We start from the raw sequence: 17,379 nt of genomic DNA on the forward strand, positions 1-17,379 counted from the left end.
GGGAGGGGGTGTGTGCTGGAGCCTATCCCAGCTTTTCAATGGGCGCAAGGCACACAGTAACACCCTGGACGGGGCGCCAGTCCATCGCAGGGCAGACACACATATACACAAACACACTCACATACACACACCCATTCACCTATAGGGCAATTCAGTGTCTCCAGTTAACTTGACTGCATGTTTTTGGACTGTGGGAGGAAACCGGAGCTCCCGCAGGAAACACACGCAGACACGGGCAGAACATGCAAAACTCTGGAGATTGAACCCAGGACCTTCTTGCTGTGAGGCGACAGTGCTGCCCACCGTGCCACCCCCAGTGGGCTCTCGACAGTCCCAAAATCTGTGGAGCAGAATCTGAGGCAAAAAAAAAATCTGAAACTGAAAGTTCATGTCTGGAGCTAGAACTATATACCTTCAAACCAAACCAAACCAATTCAATTCTGTAATTATTTTAAATAAAAATTTTACGGTCATTGTTGGTGCGATTCACTGGCCAATATAGGAAACACCCTGGACAGGTCGCCAGTCCATTACAGGGCAAACACACTCACACACACACACACACACACATCTCCAGTTAACCTAAGTGCATATCTTTGAACTGTGGGAAGAAACCGGAGCACCGAAAGGAAACCCACATAGACATGGGGGAATATGCAGACTCCACACAAAAAGGACCCAGACCGCTCCACCTGGAAATCGAACCCAGGACCTTCTTGCTGTGAGGTGACAGTGCTACCCACCGAGCCATAATTTTAGCCCTACTAGCTAAATATTATATATAAAAAAATTAGCATCTTTTATTTCTTTTGTGAACTTAGACCTGGGAATATATTTACAGAAGGTAATTTTTCTAAGCCCCTCTTTGAACAAGAAATTAAGATTGTTAACTTTTGTTTTATATATAAAGAACACATCTTCATGTTGTTTTCTTTTTATCTTCTATGTTATGATACTTCGGCTCGGTGGGTAGCACTGTCGCCTAACAGCAAGAAGGTCCTGGGTTCGACCCCAGGCGGGGGTTCCGGCTCCTTTCTGTGCAGATTTTGCATGTTGTCCCCGTGTCTGTGTGGGTTTCCTACGGGAGCTCCGGTTTTCTCCCACAGTTCAAAAACATGCAGTCAGGTTAATTTGGAGATACTGAATTGCCAGTGTGTGTGTGTGTGTCTGCCCTGCGATGGACTGGCGCCCCGTCCAGGGTGTTACTGTGTGCCTTGCGCCCATTGAAAAGGTGGGATAGGCTCCAGCACCTCCCCGCGACCCTGATTAGATAAGCGGATAAGAAAACGAATAAATGAATAATTTTATTATAAAACAGACTTGTTGGAATGTGACGCTACTCTCCAGTCCAGGTGGTGGCGGTGTTGTGTTGAACCTTATATTGCTTCACCGTCCACCAGAAAACATTAAAGAAGCGGAGAAAGCGTCACTCCCAGGTCCGCCTGTAGAGCTCGTGTAAACAGATGCAGCATTGCACTTAAATGGGATTTACTCTCGAGTCTGTCGAAAATAATCCTCCTGAATTATATCTGAAGCTCTGGAGATGTTAATTTGCGCAGTAACCGTCGCTCATTTTCTTTACATTGGAGATTGTTTTGAAGAGCGGAACATACGGGTTCTGTGGCGGTAGCTACAGGCTCATCTAAACGTCACACTTAGTGCTAGCATTAGCGGCTAACTACAGTTACTAGCGGTTTAGCCTAGCTGAACTGTGGCGGTGGCGCAGAGATGGTGGCTCAGGGATTATTCGATTAAAAGCACGTTGCCCTATCGTTTTAAGGAAAAGTAATTTAGTTAAACTAGTAGATATATAAGTAAATTAGTAGTCATAGGCACCTGGTCGAGACAAACTTAGCTAGGTCGGCTAGTACGAATTTGTAAGCTAGCGAGCTTCAGTGCTGTTGTGTGAAACTGGAGAACTAACAACCTCGACATCTGGAGGGAATTGTTGCTTATTATAATTGGCATTAAGAAAGTAAGTTGGAGTTGTGACACGGTAACACACAAACGTGCGACTTGTTTTGCCAGCTAGTTGTCCTCCAGTCATGTCATGAGACGCCTGTCAGCTGGCATCGAACATCCTTTGGAACTGATTTGGAATCGATAATACGGCATTGCATACAGATGTTAAAGATCCAGGATCGCAGGACCCAGCTGTCTAATTAAAATTAATTCTTGTGTTTAGCCTGGTTATCAGTGTTCATCAAGCTACATCGCATCCCAGATGCCCCACACTGGCAGCTCTCCTAATCAAGTATTGGCACCAGAATAACAATGTCAGATAATCAGGGCAACTTAAACAACAACAACGTGCCACTGAACAATAATGGCGCTGCGAATAGATTGCGCAATCCGAACGTTAACCAGAACCCGCTCATCAATGTGCGGGACCGGCTCTTTCACGCACTCTTCTTTAAGATGGCAGTCACATACGCCCGGCTCTTTCCGCCCTCCTTTCGCCGGATATTCGAATTCTTCGTCCTGCTAAAGGTAAGTTTGGTGACTCCTCGCATAACCACGAGCATTTTTTTTTGCTGATCAGTGACCTACACGATGATCAGAGCATTCTGCCACCTGCTTTACACTATTTATTAATCGAAAGGGAGCCAAACTGACCAGAATTGTGTTTGTGTATTGGACCATTTCTAGCACTGCAATAAAATTAACGTGGTAATGACATGTTAGTGTGTGCTGTTTAATGTGTATCAGGTGCAGCTGTGTTGTTGGGATTTTAAAATACTGTTTAAACGTACTTAACTCTCGTTATTAGGAACATGTATGCCAGGGGTGCCCAATACGTTCATCGCACAGTGCATGCTGGTAGATCACGCCTCATTCAAACAGGACAGATGATCGACATGAATTGTGGCCACTGTTTCTTTAATTTGGGGTGGCTAAGTGGGTAGCACTGTCGCCTCACAGCAAGAAGGTCCTGGGTTCGATCCCCAGGTGGGCCGGTCTGTTTCCTTTCTGTGTGGAGTTTGCATGTTCTCCCCGTGTCTGCATGGGTTTACTCCGGGTGCTCCGGTTTCCTCCCACAGTCCAAAGACATGCAAGTGAGGTGAATTGGAGACACTAAATTGTCCATGACTGTGTTCAATATAACTTTGTGAACTGATGAGTAACTACCGTTCCTGTCATGAATGTAACCAAATTGTAAAACATGACGTCAAAATCCTAATAAACAAACAGACATGTTAGTGTGTGCTGTTAATGTGTATCAGGTGCAGCAGTGTTGTTGGGATTTTTAAATACTGTTTAATCGTACTTAACTGTCGTTATTAGGAACATGTATGCCAGGGGTGCCCAATACGTTCATAGATCGGGCCTCATTCAAACAGGACAACTGATTGACATGAAATGGGGCCACTGTTTCTTTAATTTGGGGCGGCACGGTGGCTAAGTGGGTAGCAAACTCACAGCAAGAAGGTCCTGGGTTCGATCCCCAGGTGGGCCGGTCCGGGTCCTTTCTGTGTGGAGTTTGCATGTTCTTTCCGAGTCAGTGTGGGTTTCCTCCGGGTGCTCCGGTTTCCTCCCACAGTCCAAAGACATGCAAGTGAGGTAAATTGGAGACACTAAAGTGTCCATGACTGTGTTCAATATAACCTTGTGAACTGATGAACCTTGTGTAAGGAGTACCTACCGTTCCTGTCATGAATGTAACCAAAGTGTAAAACATGACGTTAAAATCTAATAAACAAACAAACAAATTTGCGGTTTGTTACCATAGCTATGGCTTAGCCCGCCTAAAGCACTGCTACACTGTTTCTGAAGATGAGTGCACATTCATACATAGAATATTCAGATCTCATGTTGCTTACAGAAATTTTAACCCTACAATCTGACATTCATATGAAGTGAAAGGCTGAGAAAAATATCCAAACATAAAAAAAGGTGACACATTTGACAGCATTTTTGGATTATTCTACTTGTGTGAATCAGCCTTACCCACATAAAAATAATTAATTCTAAATATCGGTCCACTCTTACTGATGAACACTTGGAAGACTGCTTGAGAATTGGCATCAGCAGCTACTGTCCAGATTACATAAACCTGGCTGACACTATTTAGTGCAAGTCATCAGAATAAGGTTAGTGTGATTTTTCAGTAGCTTGCCATGTAAAGCTGAATATCACTATAGACAACTCAAGCGCATTTAAAAAGCTTCAAAGCTTTTTTGAAAAATGATGAGGCCAGCATCGAAAAGTAGATCGTGATGACCTGTTGTAAGTGTAAAGTTATGTCTCTGTTTCATTGCCTGGTTCTCTAGTATGTGTTTTTTTTTTTTCTTTTTTCTTTCTTTTTTTTTTTTTTTTTTAAATCTGTTATACTACATGGTCGGTTGTTTTCTGTACTGTACAAAAGTACCAGTGTTAAATTTGGTTACCCTTCCTCAACCCACCTGCGCTTGAGCTTTAGTCAAGCTTGAGATGAGCCGTTGTGTTCTTTTTTTTTTTATCAGCTGTGGTTTGTGCCTTACAACTCTCCCGTGAATGCCATTTTTGCAGAATGGCATATCTCTTTAGAATGTGGCATCATGTGCTGCTTTTTTAGACTTCTAGACTTCACATTGCCAGACATGTTTTATTTAAGATGCCAACAGGTTTGGCAGTAATCGTGAATGGTTGTGGCTAGTGAAACTAAACCCAATTGAATGTGATTACCTGTTAATTTAGCCCAACAGGGTGGCATGGTGGCTAAGTGGGTAGCACTGTCGCCTCACAGCAAGAAGATCCTGGGTTTGATCCCCAGGTGGGGCGGTCCCGGTCATTTCTGTGTGGAGTTTGCATATTCTCCCCATGTATGCGTGGGTTCATTCTGGGTGCTCCGATTTCCTCCCACAGTCCAAAGACATGCAAGTGAGGTGAACTGGAGACACTAAAGTGTCCATGACTGTGTTCAATATAACCTTGTGAACTAATGAACCTTGTGTAATGAGTAACTACCGTTCCTGTCATGAATGTAACCAAAGTGTAAAACATAACGTTAAAATCCTAATAAACAAACAATTTAGCCCAACAAAAATTAATGCTATTATAAAATCAAAAGATGCTTTAACAAAGTGTTTGTTATTTAGTTCGTTAAGCAGGTAAATTGTACAGATTATGGGTCACATTAAAGGTCACATCAACCTGACATTGTAACAGGGGTGTGTAACTTTTTATATCCACTCTGTGTGTGCATATGTTTCTATATGAATTACTTTAACATGGTCACCACAGTCCTACTCAAAGGATTTGCTATTTTGCATAAATGCTGATTGTTTAATTTGCTTTGCTTATTATGGCCGAGCCAAGTTTCCAAGAAAGATAAAGGCCTTGAAAAACTTTATTACTGATGTTATTGTGTCTGTATCAACCAGGGAAGTAAAAAAATTTTTTATCATGTGATAAAAGTTACACTTTCTCTGTAGGGTCAGATGTTAAGTAAGTGCTGGCAATGAGACAGTCAGTAAATTGAAATAAGATTGTTAATAGTACAATACAGTTGTTAGAATTAATACCCAGTAATTTAACAAAATAGTCCTTAAACTCATATGTTTACATGTTTATTCTCTTTTATATAATTCTTACCAATTGGAAATATCAGTCAGTCTCATTTGACTTGTCTTCCTCCAGAGTTCTCTAATGGTTATGGAGACAATGCTTACCTTCTATACAGTTTTATTGAGTCACAGGGTCACCAGTGAGCTTGGTTTTAAGCAATGCTTTTGTTTATTGCACAATACATTATTTAAGCTTTATTTAATATCAAGGTACTATTCTAATATTAAGTCTTTCTTTTCACAGGCCTTATTTGTGCTCTTTATTCTGGCCTACATCCACATCGCCTTTTCCCGTTCACCCATTAACTGTTTGGAGCATGTGCGTGAGAAGTGGCCACGTGACGGGATTCTGCGAGTGGAGATCCAGCGCAACTCCAGTCGTGCACCCATATTCCTTCAGTTCTACGAAACGGAGGGGTTTCAGGGCCTCGTCAAAGAACCTGGCGGTGATGCAGAAGGTGCTGGCCCAGTTGCAGTTCACCAAGAGGAGGAGGATGAAGAGGAGCTTACCATGGACATGTTTGACAACAGCTCTGTGAGGGTCAGTGACTATAGAGATACATCTATAAAGTTCATTTTTTATGAGGGACATATAGTAGTAGCTAAGTTTATTAGGGATTTACAGTGCAAGATTTCACTCACATTTGCAGGGCCACAAAAACTATTGAATGCACATGATCTATCCCTTCTGTAATGAATATAAACACATGGACAAAACACAGCAAATCTACAAATGCAAGTAAAGACTCCACTACACAAAGCAGAAGCCATATATTAATAGCAGCCAGATATTTTGTAATTAGGAGGTGTGTCCACATACTTTTTGCCATATTGTGTAGGATTTTACGGGCCAAGTAAATTATTTATTCTTTAAAAAGATCATCATTTTTATGGTCATGGTAAAAAGTTCAGGTTTTGTTTGCTAAACATATTTACAAAATTAGACTTGGATAAAATAAAGACTAAATATATTAATACAACAGTACAAAAACATGGATTTTGTTGTGTCTTGTCGTTGCAGTTTGAGCTGGACATTGAGCCACGACTGAAGCCCTCGCTGAGCACTGGCATCCCTGGCTCAGGTCTGAACGACACACAGGACCTCTCCTTCAGCCAGGCGCCCTCTAAAGGTATGCAGCCGCTGATGGAGACTGTCTCCGAGATTGAGATGCTAGCCAGAGCAGGTAAAGCTCAACATGCCTAATTCCTTTAGCACCACAGACATCTTGCTGCTTTGCTCCTTCTCCTGCTCTCTGACCCGATCTCATTCCCGACCGGCCTTCCTTCATCCACTGCCGTCTGCAATCTCACACCTGTTCATCCACCCTTTCTTTCCGGAGTCCCCATTCTCTTACTCTCTTGTTCTTTCTCAAACTGATGCATTGTTGGTGCTAGAAGAATAACCCAGAGACTAGGTAACTAGGTGGAGCTCCAGGCTAACGTGACATGACCTGATGTAAGGATTTTTGTTTCCAGAAATGTGTTTGTAAATAACTAAATGACAGATTTACCACTGTGGCTGTCAGTTTCACCACTGAAGGTCAAATTAGGTTTATATTTAGATTCTGCATAAATATAGAGTTGGATGACCCCCCCCAAAAAATTAACTTAAATTCTTAGAAGCACAAGCATTTAAAAACGCCACATAAGAAAAAACAAAGTCTTCACACAAACACTCTAATCCCCATACACACTAGAGAAAAAAAGTGAATCAGTTTAGATGTTTAAAGACTGAACAAACAAATGGAGTTGGACATTGTTTATATTTCATAATTACTAAGATATGTTAGGCTGGCTGATGAACTTTGTTGGTTAGGTTAAAATGCCAGCTGAAAGATGGACTGATTGAATTTTTTGAGCAGTGATATCTTGGTGACAAGGGAACTGGACTAGTGATCAGAGGGTTGCTGGTTCAAACCCTGCCACTGCAACCAAGTTGCCACTGGGCACAGCCCTTAATTTTAAGTTGCTTGCATTGTTTTAGGTCACAAATGTTAAGGTGCTTTGAATAATTGTGACCATCATAGGCCAAAGCTAAAAACCCTCTCTAACTTGACTAAATGCTGCTGTTTATCATGCAATGCAAACAACACAGGTCGGCCAATAAACAGCATGTGATAAAAGCAGAATGGACTTTCATAAGTCTTTAGAAAAAACTAAGAAACTATGAAAAAGCTAATTTATACTTAATTTAGTATTATGTTATTATATATTGATATAAATAAGTGCAAAATAATTGAACCTGATGTATGAGCATATTTATCTTAAAAATGTGTCTAATGTATAAGTTTATTGTATGTAGACATGAATAAAGCTATTTTATTTTCCCAACAGCTCTGTATCCTGTGTGCTGCACTATACATGTCCAGTAGCACATTGCATTAATAGTAAACATGTCCATTCTCCAGCTCATATAAGCAACCAAACAATTCTTTTCTGTGTGCATACAGTGTGGAGCCTAACGGGTTCTGTGTTTTTCCTTTGCAGTATGGCCTCAGGAGGAGTACATAGTGGAGTATTCTTTGGAGTATGGCTTTCTCAGGCTGTCTCAAACCACACGGCAGCGCCTCAACATTCCTGTTATGGTTGTTACCCTGGGTGAGTACCACAGTTGAAAACTACAGGGAGTCACTACAGGGGGAAAAGTCTGTATATAACCTAGATATAGCTTTTCATGTTTGAAGGAATGTTGCTGTAAAATATAAAATTAGGGTGTTAGTTTATTCATTCTTTCATCTTTGGTAACAGGATAATTTTGATATTGTGGGGGGTATATCTAGGCGTTATCATGAAATCTGTAATGATGTTTTTATAGTTGAAACAGCAAATGGACAAATGAACAAAAATGAGGTTTGATAAAAACTGTAGATGTTAAGGTTTGCCACACACTTTAGATACCTGTCTTGCTTTGTTTGCAGACCCAATGAAGGATCAGTGCTTTGGTGATGGCTTCAGCCGCTTCCTTCTAGATGAGTTCCTCGGCTATGATGATATACTGATGTCTAGTGTTAAGGCCTTGGCAGAAAATGAGGAAAATAAGGGTAAAATAGTGGCTGCTACTTTATGTATTTGATATTAATAATTTTCATGCCTGGGTGCTCAGGTTGAGATCTTGAGCTCTAGAGTTAAAATCTTAGGTCTGTTTGGGCTGGCCAGGCACCTACACAATGGGATTGGCTATGCCTGAGGGAGGGTGGGGCTATGGGATTCTGCATCGCTTTTGCGATTGCAGTCTTTTCTGGCTGGTTGATGGTGCCTGCACAGAGGTGAGCAACAATGGAGAGCAGTGCGTGACTGTTCATACTTAATACTGCTCTCTTTGTGAACATGCCTGATGCAGGTGAAAAGAAGCAGTTGGCTGCTGTACACGTGTCAGTGGGGGCGTGTGTTAGGTATGGGGTCTACAGCAGACAAAACGGGGTAACTGGATATGACTAGATTGGGAGAAAAAAGGGGAAATGCATAAATATAATTAATATTTTTCTTTGTATCTTGGTAGGTTTCCTGAGGAATGTGGTATCGGGGGAACACTACCGATTTGTCAGTATGTGGATGGCAAGAACATCCTACTTGGCTGCCTTTGTTATCATGGTGATTTTTGTGAGTATTTTCTTTTGCAACATGGACATTTCCTGCTATATGTGGTGAACATAGACAGATTTAGTGTTCCCTCTTGTATCTGTGTCACTGTAGTCAATTACCCCAAATAAAAGTTAATTCACATACATTGAATTAGAAAAGGGACAGAACAGTAAAGACAAACCTTACTCCATTTATTTAGATTTATTTAGAAAATGGGGGACTTCAAAGTTTAGTAGTTGTTGTTTGTCTGTATGCTAAATTCATCTTTGTAAAGTTTTCGGTCAAAGTAAAATAAACCCCTTTAGGATATTGTAAATTCAAGCACATATTTAGGACCACCTGCCTAATATGCGGTCGAGACCTGGATTCCACAATACATCTGAAGGAGTCCTGTTCTATCTGGTTCCAGGACGTTATAAGCAGGTCCTTTGACTTCTGTATCTTGTCTCTCCTTGGATCACTGAGTGTGGGTACTTGACACAACTGCCTGTGAGCTCTTGCTCTGTAGTCAGGCGATACTTTAGTTATAAGTAAATAACATAAGCCCAATGTTTAATACATCCTTGACTGTGACATGCACAGTTGTTTCAGAATAAGCATTGCCATGCACATTTTAGAGGGGTGGATCAGTTTTCGCATACCTGTGTATTAAACACTGATAAACTGAGACCGTTCCATAAGCAAACAGTTATGGAACCTGGTGCAGAATTTTTATGTTTAAGAGATTCAAATCTTCAAGGTGCAATGCAATCATTTACTACCTGATTATCTTTTTATATCATCACTAAGTCAAAGGGCATAATAAGCTAATACAATTCCTAATCTGCAAATTAGTTTTTCTCATTTTTGCACCAACTATATCTTTGGATTTCTCTAAAATAGTTGCACTGTTTTGATGTACTTTAAGAGTGAGTCTGTATTCATACATTTAAGAATTGTTTTTCTGATTTATATTTTTCTATATTCTACAGACCTTATCTGTCTCCATGCTGCTCCGCTACTCCCACCACCAGATCTTTGTTTTCATAGGTAAGGCTTAAGATAGGTAATGCTGGCCACCGTGTCCAGCAGCATGAAAGAAAAAACACAAGCATTAGCTTGCGTGATGCAGAAGTGTATTACACTAGCCCACCACCGCTGAGAGCAAGCTGGTCAAGCATCTACGCAGACTTGATCGGTTATGTCTGCACTCTGTTCAGGGTATTCCTGCCTCGCGTGCTGTGTTGCTCAGTTGAACCGTACCTGACCAGGATAATGAGATTAATGGAAGTGAAAAGGAACACTATAATGAAATATGATTAACATTTCTGATTTTCTCCTCTCTTTCTACTCTGTGCAGTGGACCTCCTGCAGATGCTGGAGATGAACATGACTATTGCATTCCCGGCTGCTCCTCTTCTCACTGTAATCCTAGCACTTGTGGGTAGGTGCTGCCTTCTGTGTAGACATTTTCTGATGCTGCCATGTGCTCAGATGTCGCTGTGCAACAAAGAAGCCCCTCCTCCACAACTGGCACCTTAGTTTTAGAGCAAATGACTTCATTCCAGCAAGGCAGCATTTAAGCCTATGGAAATATAAAGCTTGGCTGAATATAGACAGTGTCACCTATGTTCCAGCAGCCACTATTTATTAGCAGGCCTTTTATTTTTATGGTTCCATTAACCATCTGGCCAGGTTTGCTTTTAGCAGTTTGACATCTTGGCAGTAGATTTTTTTAATGTGTGCAGTAAAACTAGCCAATTCTAAATTAGACATCTGTTATATCTAACCATGTGCATCTTCCAAAACACTTATATGCAGTGTTTGTCTACCCCATGTACAGGAATGGAAGCCATAATGTCTGAGTTTTTCAATGACACAACCACAGCCTTCTACATCATCCTTATTGTCTGGCTGGCGGATCAGTACGATGCCATCTGCTGCCACACCAACACGAGCAAACGCCATTGGCTCAGGTATGACACTTGTTTCTTTCAGTGCATTAATATGTAGGTCTATTGGAATTTAAAGAACTCTGATTTGCTGGTCAACAGCTGGTCAACTGTGCAATCTTATTTGCAAGTACCAACACCATACACCGCGTCAAGACTACTCATAATTTTTTCAGAGTTGTTCCCTGCGATTAAAAGAGGGTTGGATCTTTACAATTAAATATGCACACTTTGGTATATTTTACTTTGCAAAATTGAGTTAAAAGGCCAGTCTTAGGGTGCTCAGGTGGCACAGTGGTCTGATGCATTAGCCCATTAGATGGGTACATCAAATCCTGATGTATAATATTCTAAAAAAACAGTTTATAGCTTCAGCAAATGTTTTTGTACCTATTGGTGCACAGACAGGTCTGTGTCTGTCTTTTTGGGAGGAAATGCTTATGACTATTCTATCCCTTGTTTTCAGGTTCTTCTATCTGTACCATTTTGCATTCTATGCATACCACTACCGCTTTAATGGACAGTACAGTAGCCTGGCTCTTGTCACTTCTTGGCTCTTTGTTCAGGTATGATGCTTTATTTAAATGAGTGTGTTTTGATCAAGTTAAATGGGTCTTCTTTTTAGTTAAGTTCATTTTATAGCCAAAAACCTTTAGTTTTACTCTTGTTATTGGATTTACAAAAAAGATTTTGTCTGGTTGCTCACTTCTCTACATCCTTGTTTTCAGCACTCCATGATCTACTTCTTCCATCACTACGAGCTGCCGGCCATTCTCCAGCAGATCCGGATCCAGGAGATGCTCCTGCAGAACCAGCAGGCTGCTCAGGGAAACCAGACAGCGCTGCAGGACAATCTGAACAACAACACAACCACCAACAACGCCGTGCCAAATGCTGGCAGAGCAAATGCACCCAGCTCCGCTACTGCCAATGGCCAAGAGCACCAGCCAGCTCCTACCCATCCACAGCCTGAAGCGCCCAACGGTATATCCGCTGGGGCATCTAGCGATCAGGACTGGATGGCTGAGACGGCAGCCATCATTACAGAAGCTATCATTACAGAAGCGTTATCGAACCCACTGCTGGAGTCTCCAGCGTCTTCCACGGGCGTCAGCGTGGCAATGGAAACGCAAAGCCCAAGTACGGCTGGGGAGAGCCAAGGGAGCGACAGACCCCCAGGAGGAGATGAGAATGGCGGGGAAGGATCAACAACTCTTCTCACAGACTGTAGAGGGGCAGAGGTGGGCTTAACAGACACGCGACAGTGGGACGCTAAGAAGGAGAGCGAGAGTCGCACCGAAGCAGCTACCGCCGGCCCACACTCAGCCCCCTCCTGAAGTCAGCGCAGACTTCAATTCTGTTCCAAACCCCATGATTTCTTATTCTTTTTACCTCCAAGCAGCAGCGGAGCTTCTTTAACCTAATTTCATCCAGAAGAACCTGAGAAGGTAGAGGAGCAGCATTACTGATGGTGCAAAATATAATCTCACCCTGTCACAAATGCAGAGGATTTGGATGTTCCTTTTCATAAGGACTTGAAATTAATAGACGTTTCTTAAAGTAAGGTTTCTTTTCTTAAGGATGTGAATTAAGTGGATGCTTAGTGAATTGAAACCACATGTGAAGGTGTGATCATTTGAGGAGCATTTATGTTTCCCCTCTTTTAAGACTGATAAATGATTGGTTTCTTTCACCACTGGGTGTGTTTCTATACAGTGATACGTGACTAAATGAGTCATTTTCAGAACTTAATCCATTACGTCTAAAGGAGTATCTAGCAAATGCTCAGTTATATGATTTGTCTTTTGCTGTAAAACATTATTGCACTCTAGCAAACCACCCAGTGTAACAGAAGCCAAGCTGTACTATGAATACCTAGTGCACACTGCATACATGCTTTTTTCCTTTTGTGTCTCTGAAAAGATTAGAGAGCTGCTCAGATATAGGACTATTTATAAACCCAGGAAGCAACAGCTCAAAGAATGATTCAAAAAAACAGTACATGAATAGCTGTTCAATTATAACAGCTATAAATAATTGGCTGTGTCCCAAATCTTGAATTACAGTACTAAATAGTACACTTTATTGCCAGTAGTCTGTGGATACCTGAACAGTTGATGGACATCCTGTTCCAGAACAGATCCTCTTGAAAAGCATTTTTACATGATTTTGAAGTGGGTATTTGTGTAAATTTGCACCTGTATAGTAAAACACGTATCTGTGATCCATGTTCCAATGTAACCCAGTTATGTATCCCAAAGTTCAATGAGGCTGCCAAAAAAGCTGTAAGCGCAGAATTCATTTTATACACCTGTTAGCAAAGGGTGTGGCAGTAATAAGAAGGCTTGTCCTCAAACATTTGGCCTTAAAGTGTTTGTCAAATTAGTGTACCAGCAAAGGTGTTACTATTAATTCTATGTAGTCTGTAGTAGGGCTGGTCAATTATGACCAAGATTCTCTAGCGCAGTATCTGGTGCATCTCCACTTACTTTTTTTTTTGCACCCGTATTCAACAGCCATTCATTAATGGTTAACTGCGGAGCGTAAAGCGACCGATTCAAACATTAAACCCAAGTTTGTGTTGCCAAGATCTTTGGATATAAAAAAATAATAATAAAAACGTAAACATAAAATGAGCATAAATTAACATAAATACCATGATCAGATCTAGTTTAGCATTTAGTGTTCTATTTAAGATGGAGCTTAGTAAGCATGGTAATTAAATAATACATGTGCATCAAGTATCTTAAAACTCCTGGCGGCAGCAATAGTAAATAACATGGTCTGCAATTTCATATGTTCTGTGTAACCTGCAGTCTGCTTATTTATTTTTGGTTCTACTTTTACTTCTTATTTTTTAATTCTTTTGTAGACAGTACATCATTCTCATTATTTTGGCTGTCACTAAGAGATCCCATATATTCTGGCTATGCACATCACTAATCGTGTAGCGTTTACCCTCATCGGCGACGCACCACATGTTCTTCTTAAAACGCAAGAAGATTAACTGCAAGCGACTTTTTGTGTAGTGCGAGGGGTGCTTGAGTTTTTGAAAGTTGTGTAGTGTGCACTAGAGTTTTTTCACGCTTAATGGGAGGTCTACTTGGAGAAAAATGTAGTCTCTACTGCCTTGAAAATAAACCATGTTGCATTTTAATCACTTTTTGAATGCCATGTTCTGGTGTTAAGGAAGGAATTTGATTTTTTTAAATTTTCTTCCTTCAGGAAAATTGCAGTTTGGATTAAGTTAATTAAAAATACCTTATTGTGCTGACTTGTGTAACAGGCAAACTCTGTTTTGTGCAATCTCAAAATTGTCTATAAAGGTACCCCGCTAATCCTGATTCACAATCTCTTGGAGGTCTTTTTTTTTTAGGTTTCTTGATAGTTTCTCACCATCAAAAAGTATAGTGTCTTTTTTTTTAAGGCTGGCACATACAATTCTTTTTTGGTTTAATCAATTATGATGGTGCTGAGAGGTAATTGTTTAGGTCTATAGCATTCTCAGAGGAAAATTATTATTAATTGCTGTTATATAATAATAATATACAAGAAGCCATAAAGAATGTATATTTTTATAGAATTCAAAACAGATCTTATTTATCCAACAGCAAATATTATAAAGCTAAAAAAATCAACTATTTCAAATACTTCCATTAGAACCAATGGAAATCAAGGTAATTTCTAATGTAAATTCTGCCAATGAACGATGTCACTGATTTGACTGCTGGAATTTTGCATAGTTGCAAATGGATCGTAATACAGTTAAAGTTAAAATAGTATAACATTCCCTATATATAAAACAAATACATTAATAAAGGCAATTAAACAACTTGTACTAAAAGTGTGCTTTAGTGCATTTAATTAAGCGGATAAAAGCTTGGTTTATGCTTCATCTGAAGTGTTTTGAGAGCCACTCAAGATACTCTACATTACACCTAACTGACGTTTTTTGACCTCAACCTAGTTGGGATAAGTTGCATCTTCACCTGCAAGGCCTTTTAGTCCATCAGTCCCTGACCTCATACTGTATAAACATAAATTGACTCACTTTAGCTCAAGTCTGAGGTCTCTAAACACTTTAGATTCAGGATAAAGGCTCTAATCAGAAATTCTTGAACCTTCATCTGCTTTGAGATACAATACATGTACATTTTTAGTCACCATTAGAAAGTCGTTTAATAGTTCAATAAACAGAGGAAATGAGATTATCAGGTTAGACAAATCAGACGAACAATTCGTATTAATAATCTTAACAGCCATGTATCATGAATACTTATAAAATACTGACAAGGTTTATGCTGATAAATATTTAGTAAAAAATCAGTAAAAGTTTTTGATTCCTAAGAAAAAAAAATCTATTTGCAAATACTCCCTGGTCTGATCTTCCTCATAACTGATTTATACTAGGCCAGTGGAGAGGTCACAATTTTTAATATACTCATGCAGTCACACCTAGGGGGCAGTGTTGGCCAGGATTTCACTTGCTGTATCATGTGACGTCATAATTTTTTGTTCTTTATTTATTGTATATCAAAATTTCAAAAACAAAAAATTACCCCTCTTTGCAGCTACAGTAGTCCTTACTTTTCTGGACTTAAGTGCCTGTGAGAATGTACTTTCATACAGTCAGAAACCAGACGTGAGGTCAGCCAGTGGTGTTGGATAAGAAGGCCTTGCTCACCCTTAATTCACACCTAACTTGTATATGATATATCTTTAAGGACTTTACTTTGTGTACAGTCATGCAGGAAAAGGAGAGGGCCTAATACAAATGTAATAATAATGAGTGATGTTCAAATACTTTCCTACACTTGCATAATATGAGGCATAATGAATTCATGGGTAATTAAGATTCATTCCTTCATTGGCTGTTTTATCAGCACTTTATCCCTTTAAGGGTCGCTGTGGGTCCGATTCACTGGGCGAAATGCAGAAAACACCCCAGACAGTGCAAACACACACACACACACACACACACACACACACACACACACACACACACACACACACACACACACACACACACACACACACACACACACACACACACACACACACACACACAGCTGCACAGCTAATTATCAGCTGCACTCAAATCATCATTGTTTTACTATTTATGAATAGTAATAGTTTATATCACTAAAAAAGGTCATTGTTCCTAAATAAAACAAACAAAAAAAACCACTTTATTAATTAAAAATCACAAAACTTTTATCCTTCAGCAGTTGTTAGATTCAACTTTATTTAAAAAACAGAAAAAAAACATCCAGGCTTTTTAGTGTTATCATTTCATTTCAACACTGCATAACTAAACAATACATTTAAAACCACTCAACTCTGGCCACAGATTCTTAATATTGGTCAAAATTTGAAATCCCAAACCAGTTCTCCTGTAAAACATTAAAACAAATTTGCAAATAAGGGTGTATGGTCTTCTTGAACTGTAGAAATATAATCCACTGCAAACTCCACGCTGGAGGAGATAAAACAAAGCCATGCTGAGATACCCTGCCTCATATCCAAATGCCCTGCATGACTATATTTCTTTATAGGGTGCTTTATGTTGGCAGATCGGCGCCAAGGCTTGATGGTGCCTCAGTATGAAATGAGCAGAAGCTCTCAGACATGAACAACGTAGACATGAAATCTCAGATTGAAAACATACAAAACTGGAAGCTTTGTTGCATCATCCCTCCTGTGTAAACTTTACATCCATTAAAAAAGTGACAGCATCACCTTTTCCCCTCCAGGTCTTTGACTAGAGAGCGACAAATGGTGGCGGTGACTGTGGGTGGGCCCTCTGTGGTCAACGTTGTCACAGCGGCTGCGTGTTCTTTGGTGAGTGCAGTCTGAAGCTGAGCACGACGGGCCAGCGCATCCCTTAGTTGCCCTCGGATCTCCTCGATTTTCTCCTGCAGCTCCTCGAGTTCTCCTTCCCTGGGAGGGTTCGTTAAACCGACTGGAGGAGAGGAGGAAGGAAGAGGCGTCGTGGGCCGGAGAGGCACCGGCCCTCCGTTTGCACACACCCGTGATAGCAGACTTAAACCCGATGCAGATTCAGACCCAAAACCTGACCCAGAGCCTGATCCAGAATTAGATCCTGCTCCAGATCCGGAAGTGCCCTGACCCGCCTCTGCTACAACGCGAGCAAGGAGGCGGCGGGTATTCAGGGTCTCCAGGTTAAAGTGAACCCTCTTGTTGTCCTTAATCTCTTTGACTGCTTGGTTGTTCTCATTGTTCCACTTGGCGAAGGATCCCGGTGGAGGAGGAGGAGGAGGCTGTGCAGGCTGGGACTTCTGAATATTACAGCTACAGCA

At 40.7% G+C, this 17,379-nt stretch overlaps 2 protein-coding genes across 3 annotated transcripts in view; one reads left to right on the forward strand and one right to left on the reverse strand.

Annotated features, from left to right (window-relative positions):
• The first annotated feature begins 1,814 nt into the window (after positions 1 to 1,814).
• On the forward strand, positions 1,815 to 14,891 carry tmem259 (transmembrane protein 259). Of its 2 annotated transcripts, none has more exons than XM_063012699.1 (11): positions 1,815 to 2,490; positions 5,791 to 6,087; positions 6,568 to 6,730; positions 8,034 to 8,144; positions 8,465 to 8,587; positions 9,046 to 9,146; positions 10,100 to 10,157; positions 10,468 to 10,551; positions 10,951 to 11,083; positions 11,526 to 11,625; positions 11,788 to 14,891. In XM_063012699.1, exons 1-11 carry the CDS (start codon positions 2,275 to 2,277, stop codon positions 12,394 to 12,396), a joined length of 1,995 nt encoding a protein of 664 aa, XP_062868769.1. In that variant the 5' UTR covers positions 1,815 to 2,274; the 3' UTR covers positions 12,397 to 14,891. The 2 variants fall into 2 exon arrangements, with proteins under 2 accessions (XP_062868769.1, XP_062868770.1); XM_063012700.1 differs by having other exon boundaries at positions 6,568 to 6,676.
• Positions 14,892 to 16,284: 1,393 nt separating this feature from the next.
• Positions 16,285 to 17,379, reverse strand: part of grin3bb (glutamate receptor, ionotropic, N-methyl-D-aspartate 3Bb) — a 74,054-nt gene continuing 72,959 nt past the window's right edge. The window contains exon 9 of the mRNA XM_063012731.1: positions 16,285 to 17,371. Coding sequence (XP_062868801.1) covers positions 16,795 to 17,371 — 577 coding nt within the window. The 3' untranslated portion in view covers positions 16,285 to 16,794. The remainder of the gene's footprint in view (positions 17,372 to 17,379) is intronic.

This window comes from Trichomycterus rosablanca, chromosome 17 (assembly GCF_030014385.1).
Source record: "Trichomycterus rosablanca isolate fTriRos1 chromosome 17, fTriRos1.hap1, whole genome shotgun sequence".
Lineage (NCBI taxonomy): Eukaryota > Metazoa > Chordata > Actinopteri > Siluriformes > Trichomycteridae > Trichomycterus > Trichomycterus rosablanca.

Excerpts from the sequence above, each read along its gene's own strand:
- tmem259 (XM_063012699.1), top strand. The coding sequence starts at position 2,275 with ATGTCAGATAATCAGGGCAACTTAAACAACAACAACGTGCCACTGAAC. Across the intron at positions 8,145-8,464 it reads TGTTATGGTTGTTACCCTGG|ACCCAATGAAGGATCAGTGC; the intron begins GTGAGTACCACA and ends CTTTGTTTGCAG. Across the intron at positions 11,626-11,787 it reads CTTCTTGGCTCTTTGTTCAG|CACTCCATGATCTACTTCTT; the intron begins GTATGATGCTTT and ends CCTTGTTTTCAG.